At 41.8% G+C, this 21,536-nt stretch overlaps 2 protein-coding genes across 2 annotated transcripts in view; one reads left to right on the plus strand and one right to left on the minus strand.

Annotated features, from left to right (window-relative positions):
• The first annotated feature begins 23 nt into the window (after positions 1 to 23).
• On the plus strand, positions 24 to 7,537 carry serping1 (serpin peptidase inhibitor, clade G (C1 inhibitor), member 1). The gene is made up of 11 exons (XM_080721495.1): positions 24 to 131; positions 239 to 286; positions 853 to 961; positions 1,472 to 1,633; positions 2,261 to 2,566; positions 2,728 to 2,943; positions 3,922 to 4,065; positions 4,849 to 5,052; positions 5,700 to 5,839; positions 5,931 to 6,153; positions 6,945 to 7,537. Exons 1-11 carry the CDS (start codon positions 117 to 119, stop codon positions 7,196 to 7,198), a joined length of 1,821 nt encoding a protein of 606 aa, XP_080577621.1. The 5' UTR covers positions 24 to 116; the 3' UTR covers positions 7,199 to 7,537.
• A 3,436-nt stretch (positions 7,538 to 10,973) lies between these two features.
• doc2g (double C2-like domains, gamma) overlaps positions 10,974 to 21,536 on the minus strand; it is a gene marked incomplete at both ends in the record, with an annotated part of 37,169 nt that continues 26,606 nt past the window's right edge. Inside the window, 3 exons of the mRNA XM_080721209.1 lie at positions 10,974 to 11,113; positions 14,057 to 14,153; positions 15,328 to 15,409. Of these exons, the coding sequence (XP_080577335.1) occupies positions 10,974 to 11,113; positions 14,057 to 14,153; positions 15,328 to 15,409 (319 nt within the window). The remainder of the gene's footprint in view (positions 11,114 to 14,056; positions 14,154 to 15,327; positions 15,410 to 21,536) is intronic.

Raw genomic sequence — 21,536 nt, forward strand, 5'->3', positions numbered from 1 at the left:
AAGTCACACATCCCATCCCACATAGAGCAAACAAACTAACTCTGAATAAACTGTATTAGATTAGTCATTATCGGTTGCAGGTCACAGACACACGCTCAGAAAACGAAGAGAAACGCATGGACATTCTTGCAGTGAGTGTTTTTTATGTTTGAGTATTTGAGATTATATTCATGGTCATTTAAGTAAAAACTTAAAAAGTGTAAATTATTCAAATTGTTCCTTTCTTGCTCTCCTTCAGATGAGACATTTAGCTATACCTTGTGTCTTGCTCCAGCTCTTTCTCCAGGTAAATCCACAGTTCTCCTATACAATGTTAGCCTAATTTGAAGAAAAAGTGAAACTAGCCAAGCAGCACAGCAGAAAGGTTACAGACTACAAACTATTAAGAATCTGTTAATGATCTGTTAATGAATTTTCCAGCAATAATACTTATTTTTGTCCTTTGCTGTAAACATAAAGAAATAATAAATAGCCAACCAACCTAGTTGTTTTTAAATTGAAATCCTTGTCTGTAAGTTTCATTGTATAATGTATATGTAACTAGTAAGACACATCAGTTTAGACCCATTTGTGCCAGCCTGCCAGGGACCCCCATAAGAGAAGATTTGTCAACATTTTTCAAATATAACAGATCTACAAGCTCATAACATGTGTTGTGAGCTTGTTGACCTGCTATTTTAAAAAAATAGAACAATTATAAAAAAGGGACTTAAATGGTTTAAATGGTTCCTAATTTAACTGGGGATCCCCTGGAATTCCCCTCATTGACCCTGGGGTGTCCCTGGACCCCAGGGTCCCTGGACCCCAGCTATATCTCACTTCTGTTATTCACACTAACATCTTTGTGATCAGGTTTCCTCTGCCATAAACGTTTGGGTTGTTCATGGCTCCACCCTGATCCTCCCCTGTCTGCCTGAACAAAGAGACTTCACCGGAGCTGTCATCACATGGAAACATAATGGTCCAGTTACATTCTTGTTATCACAACAACATTGTTTTACTTAAAATTTCCTTTTCAAATAGCCTAAATGAGTTTGAGAGTAATTGGAAAATGTGCTTGAGTTTTTATGACCGGTCAATAGGAGACTCAGTAGGAGATCTCAGACCGAATACTCTGCAGGTCATCACATTATTGGCTTATGAATGCGACAGAAAATCTCCATGAATTCAAGGCTTCTTGGGGTGTGTAATAGAGGGTATGCAGTGCACATGCATAAAGTGAATGGCAAATCGAGTGGCTAAGTGAGTTTAACGTCGTTTAATGCAATCAGATAGGACTTTTCTGTTTGGATGTATGGGCTGTCAAGGCAAGAAAGTATTTTTTTGCCACTCAGTAGGCGTTCCCGCATAACTTCCGGGTATGATGATGATGTCACCCCCATTCCCTCTATAGATGGAAAATATATTTTGAGTGAACTAGTCCTTTAAGCTGTCATACTGTTTTAGGAAACTTTTCCTCATAAACATATAGGTGTCACAGTTCCTGCCAAGTCCTCTGGCTCTGATACAACGATCAAAGATGGCTTCTTCCTGTCTATCTCACATGCCACTGCTGCCAATGATGGAGAGTATGTTTGTACGCTGGAGGAGAACGATATTGAGTGGATGAAGAAATACACTGTCCAAGTTGATGGTGAGGGATAGAAAAGCTGTATTTTTTCTCTGTATACTTGAGCATTTTTGATTTGGGCACATTGGAATTGGAGTGGGGTTTCACAATATTATTGTGAAATTCACAAAAGGTACAGCAGTGGTGTACTTAGTACAATATGGAGGTATTCTTTACTTTACTGAAGTATTTTTGTACTTTTATACTTCTACTCCACTACACCTCAGAGGCATATATTGTATAGGCTACTGTTCAAAATGAAGTTAGTTACTTTGTAGATTATTATTACAAAACATACAGTTACCACTTCTGCCACATCTTACCACATTTCAGCCATTTGAAAATTGTGAGCCTGTAGAACTGCTATTTTCTAACGATTTTTATACATTTGAAAACTTATGGCATTCTATATAAATGAGTACTTTTCACTTTTGGGAGCCTACTTTAAGTACATTTTGATACCAATGCTTTTGTACTTTTACCCAAGTAAATTATGAATTTCGGACTTTTACTTGTAACTCGGTATTTCTACATTGCAGTATTGATACTTTTACTTAAGTAAAACATTTGAATACTTCTCCCATCACTGACGTACAGTACAATGGCCCAGCATGTGTTGGCAAACACTGACAGGACTGTTTTTCTCCTCAGTTTCCACTGGTTATACTCTTAAAGCATACGCGGGATCCACCATTAACCTGCCCTGCCATCGCCCATTATCCAGCCAATCTGAGACCTATGCACACTGGTTCAAAGGAGAAGCTGGAGATGAGCGGAGACTACTGGCTCCTGTAGAGCGTCAGACACCTGGTGAAAGACTGGAATGGCTATACTCAGACCCACAGGACAGTGATCAGACCATCACCCTTAAGGAACTCAAGGTGGAGGACGCTGGAGTTTATCACTGTGAATCTGCAGAGGGGGAGAACTTCAACACCATCCAGCTGATCGTGGGAGGTAGATTTAAAGACGAATGTTGCACTTTTCCTAAGCACCCACATTTGAAACTCTGCTAATCACATGCAGAACCACGTCCATTTGAAGGATTCATGGAAGGATGAGGTTAATATTATAGTTTGTGACTTACTTCTACTCATGCCGTTTAACCTTTCTTCTAGTTCCTCCCACCTCCCCTCCCCATTCATGCAGTGGTTTCACCACAGCATGGGAGCCGTGCCAGGATGAGGGCAGCCGATCCTGGGCACCCATGCTGGAGGAATCTATGGCAGAGTTTTCACAGAAGCTGTATTCCCACCTCCGCCAATCACAGCCCTCTAAGAACCTGCTGTATTCTCCAATCAGCATCAGTATGGTCCTCTCCCATCTGTTGCTGGGTAAGAAATGTTCAGCTGATTTCTCACTTCTGTCTGGAATGTCTGTCTCTGTCAGTTTCGCAATCAGCTGGCGAATAATAAGTCCTAGATGGATCTTTAATTGAAATCCTCTAAGTTCCATTGTCAATTGCGGTTTGCCTGAACTGGTGTTCATAGTGGACAGGGTTCATGCTTTTGTAATGCCATTAATTTTGCATGGCAATATGACCCTGGGCCTTTATACTGTACACAAAGCTTTAAAGCTGCAACCTGTAAGATACAGTATACCGGTATGTCTCCCCAAGGTTCTGAACCCAGGTCTCCCCCACGAGTGACAACATTTCGACTGCCTAGCTAAGAAGGAACAGGGAAGATATTTGGGCCGATGCTACACTTTTAGAGCCGAGTTTGATCCGGTTCGTTTCGGGGAGTCACAACATCTCAGCAGCACCGAACAGCCAATGTAATGACGGTACTCCCCCCGAACCTCTGAATGACGTCATATTGTAGTTTGGACAGAGCCGAACCGAATTAAACTTGTATCTCAAAGTGGAGTATGCATTGGCCCTTACGCTTCATGCAATACCTGTCAACCAGTAGTGGTCCTACCTGACTACAGGATCTAAATTATTCTCAATAGAATAGCAGGGAGACCACTTCCAACTGTGTTAGTTTGTAAAATGTATGCACCAACAAAAAATACAGATTGCAGCTTTTAAAAAGTTGGGTTTTATCAGTGGTCACCGGATTGGACCATTGGGCAATACATTCAAGAGACAATGTAGCCCTAAAATTGCTAGTTGCTATATTATACTTATAGTATTACATGATCTCGAATAAGTTACACATTATCCTTCTCAGTTCAGCTACTTAAATGTGAAAACGATGAATGTCCTCCACTCTGAAATGTCACAGTAACCTTCTTCAATTAATTTGCATCATGCTCCATTAATTTCTTCCTCATTCCCCCATTTCTTTCTCATCTTCTGTCTTCACTAGGTGCGAGGGCAGACACTCGCAGAGACATTGAAGCGGCCCTCAGTGTGCCTCACGACTTCAGCTGTATTCACCTCCAGATGAAAAAGCTGAAAGAGGGACTTATTGACTCTTTGCAGATTGCATCTCAGATCTACTACAATTCAAGTACTATGATTTATGACTTTATGGTTGCCAAATTATTGGGGGGGTCCTCAGATTATTAGCTTAATGTGCAACATTGTTTTCTCACTAAACAAACCAACATACAGTATAAGTGTATACAGGGTATCTGCACATTTCTAAAGAGCAAATGTTAATAACTTTCTAATAACAAATTGGCCAATTTGTCAAATATTACTTAAGAAAGAGGCAAACATTGTGAAAATAGCCAATCTACAAGCTCACAGCGTTGTGAGCTTGTAGTTCGGCTATTTTCACAATATTTATCTGTGGAACCAAGAAACTAAATGTCATGCCCACAATTCCAAGTGCTTGTCAGGGTGGGGTGTCCCCAGTTCCAATCTGATTTTTGGAGGGTCATGGCTTAAAAAGTTTGGGAACCCTTATACGATGATGGTTTTACGATATAGAAATTAACTGAAAATAATCTTAATCTTAAAGACTTAATCTTGCTCATGTAGGTTAATCAAATAATCGAGAAGCAGTTTTAAAAAATAATTCTTGTTATGTCAACGAATCTGCTATTTTCACTTCATGTGTTTTTTAAAATCATTGATTAAACGTAATCGCGTCAAACATTTGAAATAATCACAATAATGAGTTTAAGTTCTATCGCCCATCACTAATACTGAATCAATGCTATATGAAAAGATGTCAGTGCAGAGATTCTAACCAGCAAGCAAGAGACTATTATGTGTGCTTTCACTGCTTTGCCAGCATGAAGCTCACTGACACTGTGTTTTCCGTACCATGCTCTCTCCCCCTCAGATATGAATCTGAGTGAGCCCTTTACCAACCAGTCAGTACAGTTCTATGAAGCTGAGCCAACCAGGCTGCTGGACACCAATGAAGCGAACACAGCGATGATCAACCGTTGGGTGGCAGAGAAGACCGACAACAAGATCACACAGCTTGTTCAGTCAGTACCCGCTCACACCCAGTTGATTCTCCTCAACGCTGTCTCCTTCAAAGGTCAGTTGTGTGTGTATGTTTTCATCTTGCATGCAAGCATGCAGATTACTATATAATTGACATTTGTATTTACTACATGAATATAAAGTAATGAAACAGCTTTGCTATATTTATTGTGTAGGTCAGGGTGCCATCAGGTAATATAATATTGTTAGTGCTTCAAAATATGTTAATTCCACTCATTCCAAATGCTTTACTCCATTATATTCTTCTCTCATCTGCCCCCACTGGTCTTGAAGCCATTCATCACATGACACCTCAGTCAGTAGCCCCCCCTGCAGCTTCTTAAACACTGTTTGCTCTTTTTAAATTGCTCAAACCAGCCTATGGAAACTTTCAAATCACCTCCCTGGCTCGCTGCCAATTCTTCTGCCTCTTGCCCTCTTCCCTCACCAAGGGCCCGCGCAAAGGGCCATTATCTGACCAGGCCTGCATTATCAATCCACTTGACAAGGGCGCCCTCAACCAAAGATGCTGTGTGTGTGTGTGTGTGTGTGTGTGTGTGTGTGTGTGTGTGTGTGTGCGCACAACTGTGTGTGCACATCTGGTGTAAACTGTGTGTGTGTGTGTGTGTGTGTGTGTGTGTGTGTGTGTGTGTGTGTGTGTGTGTGTGTGTGTGTGTGTGTGTGTGTGTGTGTGTGTTTCAGGTCAGTGGGTGGTCAAGTTTGACACAAAGGCCAAGAAGGCACAATTTACTAAATTGAATGGGGACGTGGTAATGGTACCTGTCCTCTACAGCTCCAAATACCCACTGCCTATGGCGTATGTCCCTGAGGTCATGGCAAAGGTAGCGCACGCACGTACGCACGTACACACGTACACACGCACACACACAGAGTTAACTTTAGAGACATATACAAACTCTTTCTCACCAACAGGTGGTAAAGTTGGCTCTTACCGGTGAAAGCAGCCTCTACATTCTGCTGCCTCGCACCAACAAGCTGTCCGATCTGCAGCTGGTCGAGGAGAAGTTGACCGACACTGCAGTGCGTCACATGATAGCACAGCTGACAGCAGTGACTGCCCAGAACATCGAGGTCACCTTGCCCAAACTCAAACTGGACATCCAAGTGGAAATGAACTCTCTTCTCAGGAAATTAGGTTTGTTTCACATTTGGTTTCTATCTCTGACTACATCTACCAGTAAGTCTATTTGTAGCGCTTTCACTTCTAGAAGTTCTTCTCATTTGTCAAGTGCATCTGCCCATCTGGTTTTCATCATCTCTCTTCTCTCTGTCATCGTCTCTGCTATTGCTCCACATCGTATTTTGTATCCTATCCTTTAATTCAGCCTCTCTCCCTCACTCTCCACCCTCATTCCCGTTAATGTTATTAATCTCCCTCCTAATGCCTAATTTATACCTTGTTGGGTGCCATGTCACGCACAGAAAATAGCAGATCTACAAGCTTTTACATCTGTTATTTTCAATATGCGACAGCGGCACGCAACCAAGTATAAATCAGGCTTAAAGGAGCTATAGTCAACTCTTTCTTGAAAAACGAATGCTAAAATAAAAATAATGTTTCGAAAATATTTTATAAAAAAATAAGCTTCATATATGTTTCAATTAAAAAATGACCCCAAAAAGCGTAAAATAATGATAAAATAATCATTTTGGCCATTGTCGGGCCGACACTTTGTTTACATCCTAGTCTAACGCTATCAAAGAATAGACTAGAATGTAAACAAAGTGTCGGTCTGATAATGGCCAAAATGATTATTTTATCATTATTTTATGCTTTTTGTAGTCATTTTTGAATAGCAACACATGTTTTTTTTATAAAATATTTTCGAAACATTATTTTTATTTTAGCATCCGTTTTTCAAGACAAAGTTGACTATAGCTCCTTTAACTCTCCTGCCTCCAAACATCTCCTTTCTCCCGACATAGGCCTGTCATCGCTGTTCGACGATCCCAACCTCTGCGGTCTGTACTCTGAAGACAAGCTGTCTCTCACCGACTCCCGCCACAGAGCATTTCTCACACTGAACGAAGAAGGAGTTGAGGCAGGTGCTGCCACCTCCATGTCCTTCTCCCGTTCGTTAGCCTCCTTCTCCGCCCTACGGCCTTTCATCCTGCTACTCTGGAGCGACCAGGCCAATGTTCCCCTGTTTGTGGGCAGAGTAACTGAGCCAGAGGGTTAGAGACGGAGAGAGTCAGAGAGAGATCCCCCCATTAGCTGATACATAAAATCAGCTACCCTTCCTGGGGTCCACACATAACATATAAGACAGAATTACTGACAAAGAACTAAATAGTGTTGAAATCAGAAAGTGACAATATACTGTAGCTACTTTATCTCAAACATATTACTATGCACATTGTATTCTTAATCAGTAATCTATCAGGCGGAGAACAAGAGAGATTCAGAAAGAAGCTCAGCAGTTTAAAGTAAAAATGGCATGTTTTCATTGTGATCTTATACTTATTCTTAAACGTCTTTCTTTGAAGACTTGACATGTAAAATAAAACATTCAGCGTCAGTGTGCAACCTCTTCATTCACATTCTGTTCATACACTACAAAACTAAATCTTACCTAAGCCTACACAATGCATATATAACCAGCATTTTGTTTTTTGTTTTCTTAACAAGTATTCTATGATAATTTGAAGTACATGTCATGCAACAGAAGACCAGAACAGAAGAAACAACTTCATTTTTATTTCTTGAAGAAGTTACATGAATCCACCACATGATGGCAGCCACGCTGTATGATCCGCATTGACAGTCAGTATGAATACACAGGGATGCCAGTCCTAATCCCTCATCATCACCCATGTCAGTGAAAGGAAGACCAAATCTCAATGTGTTTATGACATTAAAGGTTTTAAAGCACTAGCTCACTTGGTAAATCACATCAACTGAGCAAAAATACCCTGAATTATCCCTTTCACAGACATACAATTACTTAGCGGCAGTGGTGACAAACTGAATGGACGACACAAACTGTAAACAAGTCAGCATTCAGAATGATCTTCTTAGAATCATACTATATGAGCATGTCATTCATTGGTAACTGCTAAACATGCAGTTAAGATAAGATGTTTACATGAACTCCATTAAAAAAGGACAGAGTTAAGGTTGTGGTACCTGAACCAGAAGGCCTACACAATTTCATCCGCCTGCCCAGATCCTTACACACACCTTATAACCACAGCAAACCCATGACTAAGCTTAACCATCTCTATAATATTACCTGAATTTAGTTCAGTACACTTAGCTCTGATGGTAAGAAGTGTGGTTGTGATTCTGCCAGTTCACGAGCCACGACCTTTTGCAAATTCCCCCAAAATTCTATCTTTGAAGCATTTGTCACTTTGTAATGTTTTGGGCTGATTATCTCACTGATGATATGCCAGGGAATGTGATGTGCAAACAAAAAGTACAAAACAACTCCTCATCTTTAGGCTGACCCAATTCTCTTGCTGGATTCATTCAAGTTCAAATCAATTGCCAAACCCACAGTCATGATGACACATATTCTAACCAACCTTTGGATTCAATTCCTAATCCTATCTTATTGTATATGACATATTAAAACACTGAAGTTTAAATGTTCCTCTGTTTCAGTTTTTTTTGCTCTTTTTTCAGTTAATGATTAAACATTCACAAAGTTGTCAAAGTTCAACAAGAATATGAACGGATAGATTCGTTTTAAAATGTAGAAAACAAGAAAGCTTGAGGGGGGGGCTTCTGTGAACCATGGGGCCATAGTTATAGTCTTATGATGAACTGTGGAGGCACCACTCATCACCCTGGTAGGAGCATGATGACTACTGCAACATAGTACCCCATAAACCTCATTTACATATAGAGAGGTTCAGAAACCAACCAACAAACACACACGCAAACAGACAAAGACACACTCGCTCACACACACATACACACACCACCACCACTACCATCCTATGCCAGTGTTCTTTGCCCCGATATACTATAATTGCTCATTGTCCATTGCATTCCAAAGGGTTTCAATGAAGCTTATAATCCTTCTTGTTCCTCTTGACAATCCCATCAAATTATGAGGATGCTCCATTGTCCGTCTGGCAACCTAGAGCTCTGTTTATCTCCAAAGGCAATCCTGTATCTCACAAAAATAGATACAATTGTCCCATGGTGTTATCATCTCTCGCCCAGTGCCCTATATACACACCTTCCACTACACCAGATTGTTATGGGTTTGGGAAAAAAACTGATAGAGTGACTTCATCTGATGGCTGCAGTTACCATTAACATTTTTGGGTGCTATTTACATTTCAACCAGCTCTGTTTTTAGTTCACGATCAAAAGTTTTAGTCTCAACCAAAGACTAAAGTTAACTCAATCACATTTCGTAATACAAAATGTCAATATTGAATCCACTGAGTTGTGGTCGTGACATCCGCTTGACAGCTCCGAACGATAACTCCAAAGATAGAATCCCCGCTGCATCATATGCAGTACGTGCATCTCCTCAGCCTTTGGTTGGGTGAAAAGTCAAGAGGGTCCGGGAGCAGGGGTCCTATGGGACGGGACCTCTGCCCTGTACGACTGTCTGTCTGTGGGCAAGGAAGGGACAGCCATGGTTTGCCACACATGACTGATTGCCTGTCAGTGTCCTTCAGCGAGGATCACGCATCACTTAACATTCTAACATGATATAGATTTTCCGTATCTCTTTCTCCTTTTCATATTCTTGTTGGAGTTAAAAATAAAAATCAAGTGGGCCATGATGTAATTACAGAGAGACAAACTGAAAATGCAGGCTGGCCTTCATGTTCACGCATACTGCATACGTGTGCGTGTGCGCATGCTAACGTACAGTACCCACACAACACATTTCAACAGTCAACACTTGTTTAATTTGCTGATATGATGGTGTGCAGACAACCACTGTCACTGACAGACACTGGAACGACATTGAAAAGTACATCTGTAAAGGTACGAATCCACCAAAATGGATCATTTTGTGCTTTAAGAGAATTTGTGTTGTTTTGCATTAGATCAAGAACCACTAGGGAAATAAAAGATTCCCTCGTACAGAGGGAGAACAGAATCACCCCGTTATCACATCCTGACATTTACGATATACCACTTTATGAGTCATGTATATGGTCTGACCCTTTTAGTGATAGGCCTATACTTTTAAGTAGGCTATGACTTCACTGATTTCAACCTATATTCATATAATTGGTCCTCTCTAATGCTCATTTACCTTTTTTTCTACTCACTGAGGACAATCCAGAACCACAGCCCAGAGTAGACAAAAATGGTACAATATTATAATGAGCATTAGTGAGGACCAATTATACCAAGAAAGGTTGAAAATGGGTGAAGACAGCCTTTAAGGAACCTTTTTTCTTTTCTTTTTTTGTGAAAATTCGAATGACAAAATGTGTGTGACTTCCACAATGTCAAACGTTAAAGGATGAATTTGTGAATTTTGTTTTCATCGTCAACACTTTTAATGAGAGACATTTTCACAAATTAGCTCACCTTGAAGAAGGAGATGATATTATTAGTATGTTGCTGTTATTATTGTATTACACGTCAACATCATTATTGCATTCTTTTTTTCCCCCTAGCTCCTATTACGACCTTAGGCCCAAGTCATGCTTTGGCGCAGGGTGGTGTCACTCGTCCAAGCGATGAGCGCGATGTGTAGGCGTCGATTGAAATCAGTTATTTTCGCATTTGAGCAACAGCACCATGAAGCAAAGCATACATCAGACTATACTTGATCCTGTTAGTGATAAGCGTTTCATTGTTTCATGTGAGAGTGTACAATGTGAATGACATGTATGTTTGTGTGCATGTGTGCGTGTGTGTGTGTGTGTGTGTGTGTGTGTGCGTGCGTGTGTGTGTGTGTGTGTGTGTGTGTGTGTGTGTGTGTGTGTGTGTGTGTGTGTGTGTGTCTGAAATGTTTCTGTGTGATTGATTTAGTCTGGCTTGTCGTTGCTTGGGGCTCCTTGTTGTGTGAGTGTGTGCCAGTACTCGACTTTTTTCCCTTTATTTTTGAGACACTCAAACCAGTGTCTGAGTCTTTGTCCACTTGCATTTATGCTCAGCTCCACTCCACCTGAAAACGAGAGAGAGAGAGAGAGAGAGAGAGAGAGAGAGAGAGAGAGAGAGAGAGAGAGGTGCAATTAACAGATGAAGACAACCAGGTGGAGAGAGGAGAGTGTTTGGTGTCAAACAAGTAAAAGGGCAATGGAAAGAAAGAAACAGGCACATTGTCAGAAAACCTCCCCGGCAACATGAAAGTCTGGTAGGCTGGCAGGCTGACGAGACAAAACAGACAGAAGAAAGAACGCAACACAAACATTAAAACAGAGATGAGAAAAGCATTGATGGACAGGAGAGAAATAGGAAATGGCAGTGATGACAGACAAGGGAGCTGAGGTGCAGGTAGAGAGGCATACAAAGGCAGGGAGAGACAGTTTCCTCACCGTACCTATTACGGAGTTGCTCTCCGGGCTATGAATGCACAGTCAACGGATCTTGAAGTGCACTATTTGAGATACACTATTTTAGCAATGTCGCTTTTCTCAGAGCAGCTCCGATATCGACTGGGTCGGGCACAAGGAAACAGGACTCAGTATCGGATCTGTGGCCTGCCTCCACATTAAATGTCGCCCAAGGCTAACGGTGCTTTAGCACATAATGCAAATTCAATCACATAAACTCTCTCTTTCTCACTCACTCAAGTCTTTCTCTCTCTCTCTCTCTCTTCGATAAGCTGCTATCTGAATACAATACATGCGCGTGATCTCCATCCTTCCCTCCTAACTACTCCCCTGTCTTCTCTCCCTGCCTGCACCTATATCCCAGATCGATTCAGTGTTCTGTGAGCCTGTGGGCGGTTGGTGATGAATGGTTGGTGAGTGTGACAGACATGGGGGACAGAAGAGCGATGAAGCACTCCTGATGGACAAGATGAAACAGATGGGGTGAATGCCTGCATGACATACCAAGCGTGCACACACGCGCGCGCACACACGCACGCGCACGCACGCACGCACGCACACACACACACACACACACACACACACACACACACACACACACACACACACACACACACACACACACACACACACACACACACACACACACACACACACACACACACACTGGTTAGTTTGTTCTTCCTTCCTTCCATTCTTTCTTTCTTTGTTCTTCCTTCCTTACTTCCTTGAATCGCCTTTGCCATCTATCTTTGTGTCTGTCATTTTTCTCCCAACTCCAATTAAGAAATCATGGCCTCGTGCTGTGCACTCTGTAAAATGATAATGGCCTTGGGAACACACATGGGGCTATACGTTAGACCAACGGCCTTTTATCCAAGCAAGACGAATAACTCACTCAACCATATATCAGCAGCCCCCGCCATCACACACTCACTCACTCACACACACACTCACACACACACACACACACACACACACACACACACACACACACACACACACACACACACACAGACACACACACCCGCACACACACACACACACACACACACACACACACACACACACACACACACACACACACACACACACACACACACACACACACACACACACACACACACACGCGCACACGCACAGAGAGAGAGAGAGAGAGAGAGAACCCAGAGAGAGAGAGAGGGAACCCAGAGGCAGAGCCAGATCGAGAAACCCACTTTGATCTCAGGGCCTTGGAGCTCCCAGGGTGGTAATCCATTCTCTCTGTTCCTCAGCGCCTGTGCTCCCCCACTCCCCTGTGCTGCGCTGCACTGCTCTACATTGCTGTGATCCACACCAGGCCATGCCAGAGCTGTTTAGCTGCCTCACAAAGCTGTATCACTCTGGCGTGCCCGAGCCCAGACAGGATCCAAGGGGAGAAGGACTTCCCCTTTGATTTCTAATGCCCGTCCACTTACCTCTTTCACTCACCCTCTCCTTAATTTGTTCAACTCAAGCGCTCTCCACTCAAGCCTCATCATTTAGCCTCTCATTTCTCTTAATTTCCATAGCCGATTTTCTCCCAACCATGTCCCTCCGTTGTCTGTGTTCTTGCTGCTTTCATTCAAACACTCAAGTTCAATCATTCTCTTCACAATTTCTTCCCCCTTCTCTCTCTTTCGCTTCCTCTATCTCAACACCTACATTGGAGCATTTGGAGGCAATCCTAAAGCAGAATGTTTAGCTACATATTCTCACAAACACCTCTCACAAACATAGCCACCACGTCGAACAAACGTGAAAATTTCACACTGTCCACATTTTAAACATGCCACTCTTTGAACCGCATTTATTTCAATTTAACAAAATCTCGCCTCACGCAAAGCAGCCAGTCCTGACAGAGTATTCTGACCATTCTGGCCAGTGCTGAAACCTCAAAATGATCATCAGAGTATCAAGTTACAGAGGGAGGAGGGGGGAGGGAGGGGGGAGAGGAGCTGAGCAGAGTAGAGTATCGAATTACAACAGAGGGGTGTGTGTGTGTGTGTGTGCGTGTGCGTGTGTGTGTGTGTGTGTGTGTGTGTGTGTGTGTGCGCGCGCGCGTTTTTTTTTTCCAAAACATTTTTTTCTCAAAAAACTTTATTTTTTTCAAAAAACTTTTTTTTTCTCAAAAAAACTTTTTTTTTTCTCAAAAAAACTTTTTTTCCCTCAAAAAACGATTTTTTTCTCAAAAAACTATTTTTTCTCAAAAAACTATTTTTTCTCAAAAAAAAGAACTACCTATATTTGGCCATTACACACACCACACTGCCGCAACATGGCGGTGAAGGCCGCACAGCGGCCTGAACTCTAAACTTCTAGTAAGCTATAAGCTGCGTCTCAAGTCCTTAAATTAGATGCTATTTCCTAGTCCCTATTTCCTTGCTTGTATCAAAATAACTTGTAACATACATGGAAATAGGAAAGAAGTGTAGGAAATATTAACTAATTTAAGGACTTGAGACACAGCTCAGGTTTGTCTGTCTGTCTGTCTCTCTCTCTCCTTCCTGTCTTGTTCAGGTGCACTCGCAGCCTACCTATGAAGTCGTTGCTCATTCCGAGGTCATAGTCCCACACTGAGATCTCGAGGGACTTCTTTGCCAGCTGGTCCAGAGAAACTTCATATGAAAACTCCTGTACAGAGGCAAGTACAGTACAGTAATTGATAAATTACTACGGAGGCCTCAGAAACCTCAGACTTAAAGCTACAATCCTTAATCACTTTCAGTCTGTTATGCCTGGTATTATGGGCAGGTCAAGAAGTAGGCAAAACATGTTCAAAACCTTTTACTATTTTGCGTGACTTGTTCTTTAAAACAGATGGAGTGATGCACGGGAGCTGGAATAGAACACCACTCTCCCACGCGCCAATCCGACACGCAAACCACTGTGCCAATAGAGCTAAGCTCAATTGGCAGGGCTGTTGCGGGTCAGTTCATTGGCTGGGGCCACATAGAGCTTTAGTGTTTAACATTGCGTCATTCTGCTGATGGAGAAAGATAATTGCAACCATGTCCATTAGGTGTCCTTCCAGATACCAAGGTTGAAATTTCGCAATGGGAGAGCAGGTTGACCAGGCATGTGCACACATAGACATCAAAGGGGTCTTGAGCCCCTGCCCTTTTATCCGTCTGTAAAAAGTGCCCTCTCCAGACAAAAGTGCCCCCTTTCCATGCCATACCCGAAGGCAGCATTCAAGAGAATTGCCATGTCCAAACTCTTCTGAATTTGAATGCAGCATCTTATGTTGAAAGAATTGCCCTCACTGTCTAGAAATCCACACCACATCTCCAGTATAGCCTTTTTTATGCCTAGTTTAGTGTGTTATGAAGTACCGAAAATAGCCGTCTGCTATTTTCGATATTTCCACCAAAAGGCCCTTTTAGAAGTTTCAGCCCCTGCCTCTCTAACATTCTCTGCACGTCCCTGAGGTTGACCACCTCCAGCCACTGCAGATTTTACATACTTACAGACCGATTAAAATAAATGTGTATTCTTTATAATAATATAGTTTGCTTTAAAAATGCCATATTCATAGTTCAGCATATAATGGTGGATGCTGTCTACAGTAAAGATTGAAAGGGTCGGAACGTCTTTGAAAAGGGGCTTTTCCAAATACGGTAGGCTATGCTCGCAATTTTATGGGAAAATATAAAGTACAATATAATGTAACAACCTAGAACATCTGGTTAGTTTAGAGTAGACACTTGTGCGGAAGTAGTAAATGCAAATAGGTCACTAATTCAAAGTAAACAAGGCCAATTGGCCAATAGCTGGTTTGTGTGTAGAGTTTTGGGATGGGATGTACCTCATTGAACTCTGGGTTGAGAGTCTTTTTCTTTACTGTGGTCTTGTACTTGGATTTCTTCCCCATGTCAGGCCCCAGCATTCTGAAAAACAAAGAATGACAAGAGACGGTTAACCACACACCAGCTAGCATCCATATTCTGGAGGAAACATTCGCTGAAAATAGCTGATCTACTAGACTACCACGCGTCGCAAGTTGCAACAGCTTCTGCTATTGTCAGCGAAGAGATTTGGTGTAGTAGAGGGGAGAAAATGTCAGAACAAGTACAGAGAGTAAATGCAAACAACACAGTAAAATACACACAACATAAGGATTTGGATATGATGCACAGTACGAACAATGTACTGTACTCGAATGTAAATACAGAATATTTTTGAGTGTTCATTCACTATCTACTCACTATAGATTTTAGGCAATAAATAAGCTTTGAGCTTCAGCCTATGCATTTTCGATCAACCAGAAAGAAATGTTGGATGAGTATGTTTTGTGATACTGTTGATGAGGACCGAACTAAACTAAACTAAACTAAACTAAACTAAACTAAACTATGGCTGTAGTCCACAGGTTGAATACAGAAATGGAGCACTATTGGATATAGCAAGAGCTACACTGGGAGAAGGCATGAGAAAGAGCCAAAGGTCTTCAATCCTCTAAGACAGCGCCAAAGCTGCCATTAATTCTCGTTAGATCTAGGTAGTAGTAGGTACTAACTAAGAGTGGTGGAAAAGGCACTCACATTTATTTTACTTAAGTAAAAGTATCAATGCTGCAATGTAGAAACACTCTGTTACCAGTAAGACGCCCTAAGGGTGAGAGGCGCCCTAAAGGGTGAGGTTGCGCTGAAACAACAGAGACTGACACAATATGTCCATATTTGGGCATTCCCAGATATGGGTTTAATATTGATGACATCAGGGATCTCCATATATGGGCATAAAAGGGACAAGGACAGAATTCATTTGCAAATGTGACTCACGTCGCGACAACCACCACTGGTTATCATGAGACTGACACAATAATACGTCCATATATGGGCATTCCCAGATATGGGCTTAATATTGATGACATCAAGGCCATACATGCGCTTGACATTAGGGACGGACATGATCTGCAGGTTTTCATAAAAAATGCGACCATGTAAAAAAAAAGTCTGATAATCAAAATTTACAGTACAAAAGTAATGGCATCAAAATATATTTAAAGTACCAAAAGTAAAAATAGCCTACTCAATATGTAGGCCTATAAAATGTATTAAAATTGAAAATCAGTTATTTTAACTAGTAAATAAAGTTTTCAAATAATTGTAGTGAAGTTGGAGTAAAAGTACAATATCTGCCTCTGGGATTTAGGGGAGTAGAAGTAAAACAAGTACGGTATTGAAATTTGGAAATACTCCAGTAAAGCACAATTACCTCAAAATTGTACTTAATTCTTGAGTAAATGTACTCAGTTACTTTCTACCACTGCAACCTAAACCACAACTTTGTATTTACAGTAACTTGACACACAAACCCACCAGAGAGAACCAAACAGCAGCAACACAAAAATACAGAACGAGAGAACAGTCCCCACCACAGAGAGAACTTGAGAGCTATATGACTTCGTATCAAGCGAGGGGATGAGAGAAATGCCACGCTATTATTTTGACAATGAGAAAGCAGCATGCACTCTAGCAATTGAGGCGACAGAAGGTTTCCCAGAGGGCAATGACTGTCATCATCAGCATAAATTCCACGTCAAGATGTTCCGGCAGGGAGAGATATCTCACTCCCCCCAACTTCACCGCCTCCGAGCTAGTGACAAATCCTTACCAGGACAGCTGATTCTGGCCTGGGCTTTGCCTTGGGGCTGTCTCACCAGGATAGGAGTGAGTGATGTAAGGTGGGTGGGGGGGGGTGGGGGGTGTAGGAGGGGAGAGGACGTGAGGGCGGACTTGATAAAGTGGGAGAGAAAGAAGAAGAGAAGGTAGATTGAGAGGGTGGGTGAGGGAGGGGGTGGTTACGTGTGGTACACGGCAGGTGCGTCACACCAAATTCTGGGCCCAAGGATTCACTGCGGGCCCCCCATGAATGAATGTTAACTATTGAAAAATAGCAGATATACAAGCTCGCAGTGCGGCACTCATTTTTGAAAAATCGTGAAAATGTGTGCAAGAAACCTATGTTTCCATGTCAGTGGTGCTCAAACATTTTCATGTCAAGGACCCCCAAGATGATATGTATTTGGCCACGGACCCCCATCTCAAAATATTTCGTTCCAGGGACCCCCCAGAAGCAAAATTTGAGTTACAAATGTTCGCTTTCACACACTTTCACGACTTTTCAAAAATAGCAGATCTACAAGCTCGCAGCGCGGCACTCGGTGCCGCGCTGTGAGCTTGTAGATCTGCTATTTTTCAATAGCTAAAGTTACTAGGGCCCCTCTACCTTGGGCCCTAGTAACTCAGTCCCACTCCCCCCCCCCCCCCCCCCCCCCCCCCTTTGTGACGCCCCTGGGTACGCGGCACCACCCAGTGAAAGAAGATGGATATTGAAGGTGCAATTAAGAAAAGGCATGGGGAGCTAAGATGACTCATAATGGACAGAGCCGGCAAGAGAGGAGAACGCTGCAGCGAGCAGAAAACAAACTGCATGATAGAGGCAAAAAGGAATAAAGTACAGTTGGATAGACATGTTGTATCCAACATGGCTATCCAACTGTACTTTAACACATTCCTGGAATGTGAACATTCCAGTTCATTGGTACATTGGAACATACAATACAGTATGTTCCAATAGCATAGCAAAAAAATAAAAGAAATTAAAATAACTGCTTATACTCCGCAAACTTATGCTGCAATCACACTGAGAGAAGCCAAGCTAATGGTTGGCTTGGTAATTCAATGTAATCTCTATGCAAACCAGCTTTTAAAATTTGTTCGAGCATGGAAATTTTAAAAGCTGGTGTGCATAGAGATTACATTGAATTACCAAGCCAACCTTTAGCTTGGCTTCTCTCAATGTGAATGCAGCATTAGGCTTTGCACAAGCACGCACGCACGCACGTGCACACACGCACACACACACACACACACACACACACGCGCGCACCGAGAACGCCAGAATAAAAGACGAAAGCCTGTTTAGTCAGCAGGAAATGTTTGACAGCTGTATGTTGTCTCAAATAAATATTGATGTTTTAACATTTTGGATTGAAGTGTCCAGAGACATATTCTTCCTGAAGGAAGTAAACTCAAAATAAATAAATAAAACAAACAAACATTAAAAAGCTAATTGAATACCTGACATATGCTCTTAAAAAGTAACCAAATTGGTTTTGAGGCCTGTGATTATAACAAACTGTGCACCATGGTGTATGTGCACAAATTTGCGTATGCCCTGTTCACATGAATCAAGGAACTTTATTGCTGACCTGCAAACAGAAGCATACAGGTGCTGACATGCATACAGCAAGCACCTGCATATGCGAAGCGTTCATACAATACTGTCTTTCAGATTGGCACTTTCACAGATGGCCTGCATTTAATTGCATTGTAGCCATATTGTACATACGTTTCACCTGTTTCAGTTAAAACGACCCCATCCTCCCAGATGGCCCCTGCTAACATGCAAGAATGAGCAACATGACTTTGTATCAAGCGAGGGGAGGGAGAAATGCCACGCTATTATTTTGACACTAACACTATAAACAGTGGAAACAGTTTATAGTGATCACAGTAATTACAGTGATACAATGATTACAGGGCTAAAAAAGCTTGGAATAGAATTACTCCAATGAAATGTTATTTAGATACTTTGCTTAAATAGTAATCAAGTAGCAGGTTTATTACAACAAGCTATGGGAGGAAACATTATACAATTACATTATACAATTACGGTAATAATAATAAAAGAAAAAAGGCCATGGAACTTTGCCTCGCAGTACCCGGTCCCCGCCTTGCTCTCAGCTAGCTACCCGAGGCTGGTGCTGTGTGTGGACATAGAGATCACGACAGGAAAACAAAATGTGTTTTCTCTCTATGAAAGATTTACTCTCCTCAATGACAAAGTGCCAAAAACAAGCCGAGTTGCAGCAGTGAAACTTGGTGTTCCTTTTTGTGTAGTCTACTCAAACAACAAGAACGTGTCATGGCTAGTGATGGAGACAGAAAACGATTGCGCCCGGGGAAAGCGTCTGCGGTTGAGGCCGCCCTCGTCAAGTGGATTGATAACGCCTGGTCAAATGATGCCCTTTCGGGCCCTCTGCGAGGGAAGAGGCAGAAGGACTGGCAGCGAGCCAGGGAGGTGATTTCAACGTTTCCATAGGCTGGTTTGAGCCATTTAAAAAGAGCAAACAGTGTTTAAGAAGCTGCAGGGGGAGGCTGCTGACTGAGGCTGAACATGGTGTCATGTGATGAATGGCTTCCGGACTGCTGGGGCAGATGAGAGAAGAATACATGGAGGAAAACATTTGGAATGCCCAGAAGCTACGTATTTTCAAGCACTAACATTAACTGATGGCAGCCTGACCTACACAAATAAATAGCAAGTAAAGGGAAGCTGTTCTATTCATTCCAACCAGTGTTGATTTCGTCGACTAAAACTATGACGAAAAATGTTTGTCGACTGCGTTTCTTTTACTGGCGAAAACTTTATAAAAACGAAATAAAAACTAAGCTGTGATGACTAAAACTAAGACTAAATATATTGACTATTTTGTCAACAAAATAAAAACTAGACTAAAACGTTAGGGAGGGACTAGTGGAGAAGAGAGTCATTTTATGTTTGGTTGCTCTCAGGTGTTGCGTGCGAAAAATAGCCGATCTACAAGCTCACAACGCGTCACAGCGCGACGCGTTGTGAGCTTGTAGATCTGCTATTTTCAGCACACAATCGAGTGTAAAATCAGTCATTACGATGCCATCAAGGCCTGCCAAAATACATTTTAGTTGACTAAATCAACAGTGGATTTAGTCGACTAAAATCTTATGATATTTAGTTGACTAAAATTAGACAAAAACTAAAACTGTTCGGGTGACTAAATTATGACTAAAACTAAAATACATTTTATTCAAAAGACTACGACTAAAACTAAATCAAAATTTGCTGTCAAAAACAACACTGATTCCAACTAATAAATACAAATGCCAGTTTGTCATGCGGATCATGTAGTAATCTGCATGAGAAATAAGGAAAAAGAAAACACATTTGGATTGTTGTTGCGTGCCGGTTCGTTGGCCTGGGTCTGCAAGACCATGCCCTGCTGCCCTTGGTGCATCTGCTATAGCAGTGATCTGCTGAAGGCGTTCAAACAATGTGAACTGAGCTATTTATTCATATTCTAGTCAGAAGTGCTGGAGGCTTTAGAAGCAAGAGGCCTGTCTGTCCCGAAGGACTAGAAACATTCTTCTGAATTGAAACATAGTTTAGCTCTGCCTCATTCAACATTCAACTATCTGATGTGCAATCTGGTGTCGGTGAGTTGTATTGCTGAACAGTCACAAACTGCAAACAAGTTGGAAAGTGCGCATATCGTCGTTGTCGGGTGGAAACCTTGTATGTCCAAGACCGTTCGTTTTGTATTTATCATTTTAAAAATGAACTAAACTAGTGAAAACAGCAGATCTACGTTGTGTGCTTGCAGATCGGCTGTTTTCACTACTTTTGTGCGACAGCCTTGTATGATGGAGCAGGGCTTTACTTGGTGAAAAAAACGTACAAATGTGAAACTTGGAGATACAAGGTTTCGGCCCGACAGTGACGATATATAAGAAGTCTAACTGGTTATTATCGCAAGGTAGTCAAAATCACAAAAGTGGTAAGTGGTTGCACTGTTTGGTACTATGTGTCTGAACTGAAGCAGGCAACATTTTAAACTCTGTATTTACCTTTTTTTTTTGTATTTTATCATTTTAGTTTGTGTTATTGGCATGTTGTGTTGTGTACTGCTGTTATTAAGAAAGTCTGTTTTCTTTACTGTTACCAAACTTGGCTGCGGTTGGGATGGCTCGGTTCTTTGATAAGCCCGCAAGCATTCACCTAAAATTCTTATGTATTACTAGGCTTTGTGTTGAAATGTCTGACAGCAAGGTACTTGTTTAAAAATGGCTAAAGCAAAATGTAAATACATGAGCCTGCATGGGCCTTAACAAGAGATAAGACCCGCACAATGGGGTTATGAGCGGTGTATGTTTGTGCGACGCATGCAGATATGCTCTCATGAGAAGCAAG

The sequence above is a fragment of the Nannobrachium achirus genome, assembly GCF_963921795.1.
Source record: "Nannobrachium achirus genome assembly, chromosome: 3".
In the NCBI taxonomy this organism is placed as follows: Eukaryota; Metazoa; Chordata; class Actinopteri; order Myctophiformes; family Myctophidae; genus Nannobrachium; species Nannobrachium achirus.

Bases quoted from the DNA above. Each gene is read 5' to 3' on its own strand.
- serping1 (XM_080721495.1), top strand. The intron at 287-852 runs GTAAATCCACAG...CTTTGTGATCAG, and splicing joins TGCTCCAGCTCTTTCTCCAG to GTTTCCTCTGCCATAAACGT. The intron at 2,567-2,727 runs GTAGATTTAAAG...CCTTTCTTCTAG, and splicing joins CATCCAGCTGATCGTGGGAG to TTCCTCCCACCTCCCCTCCC.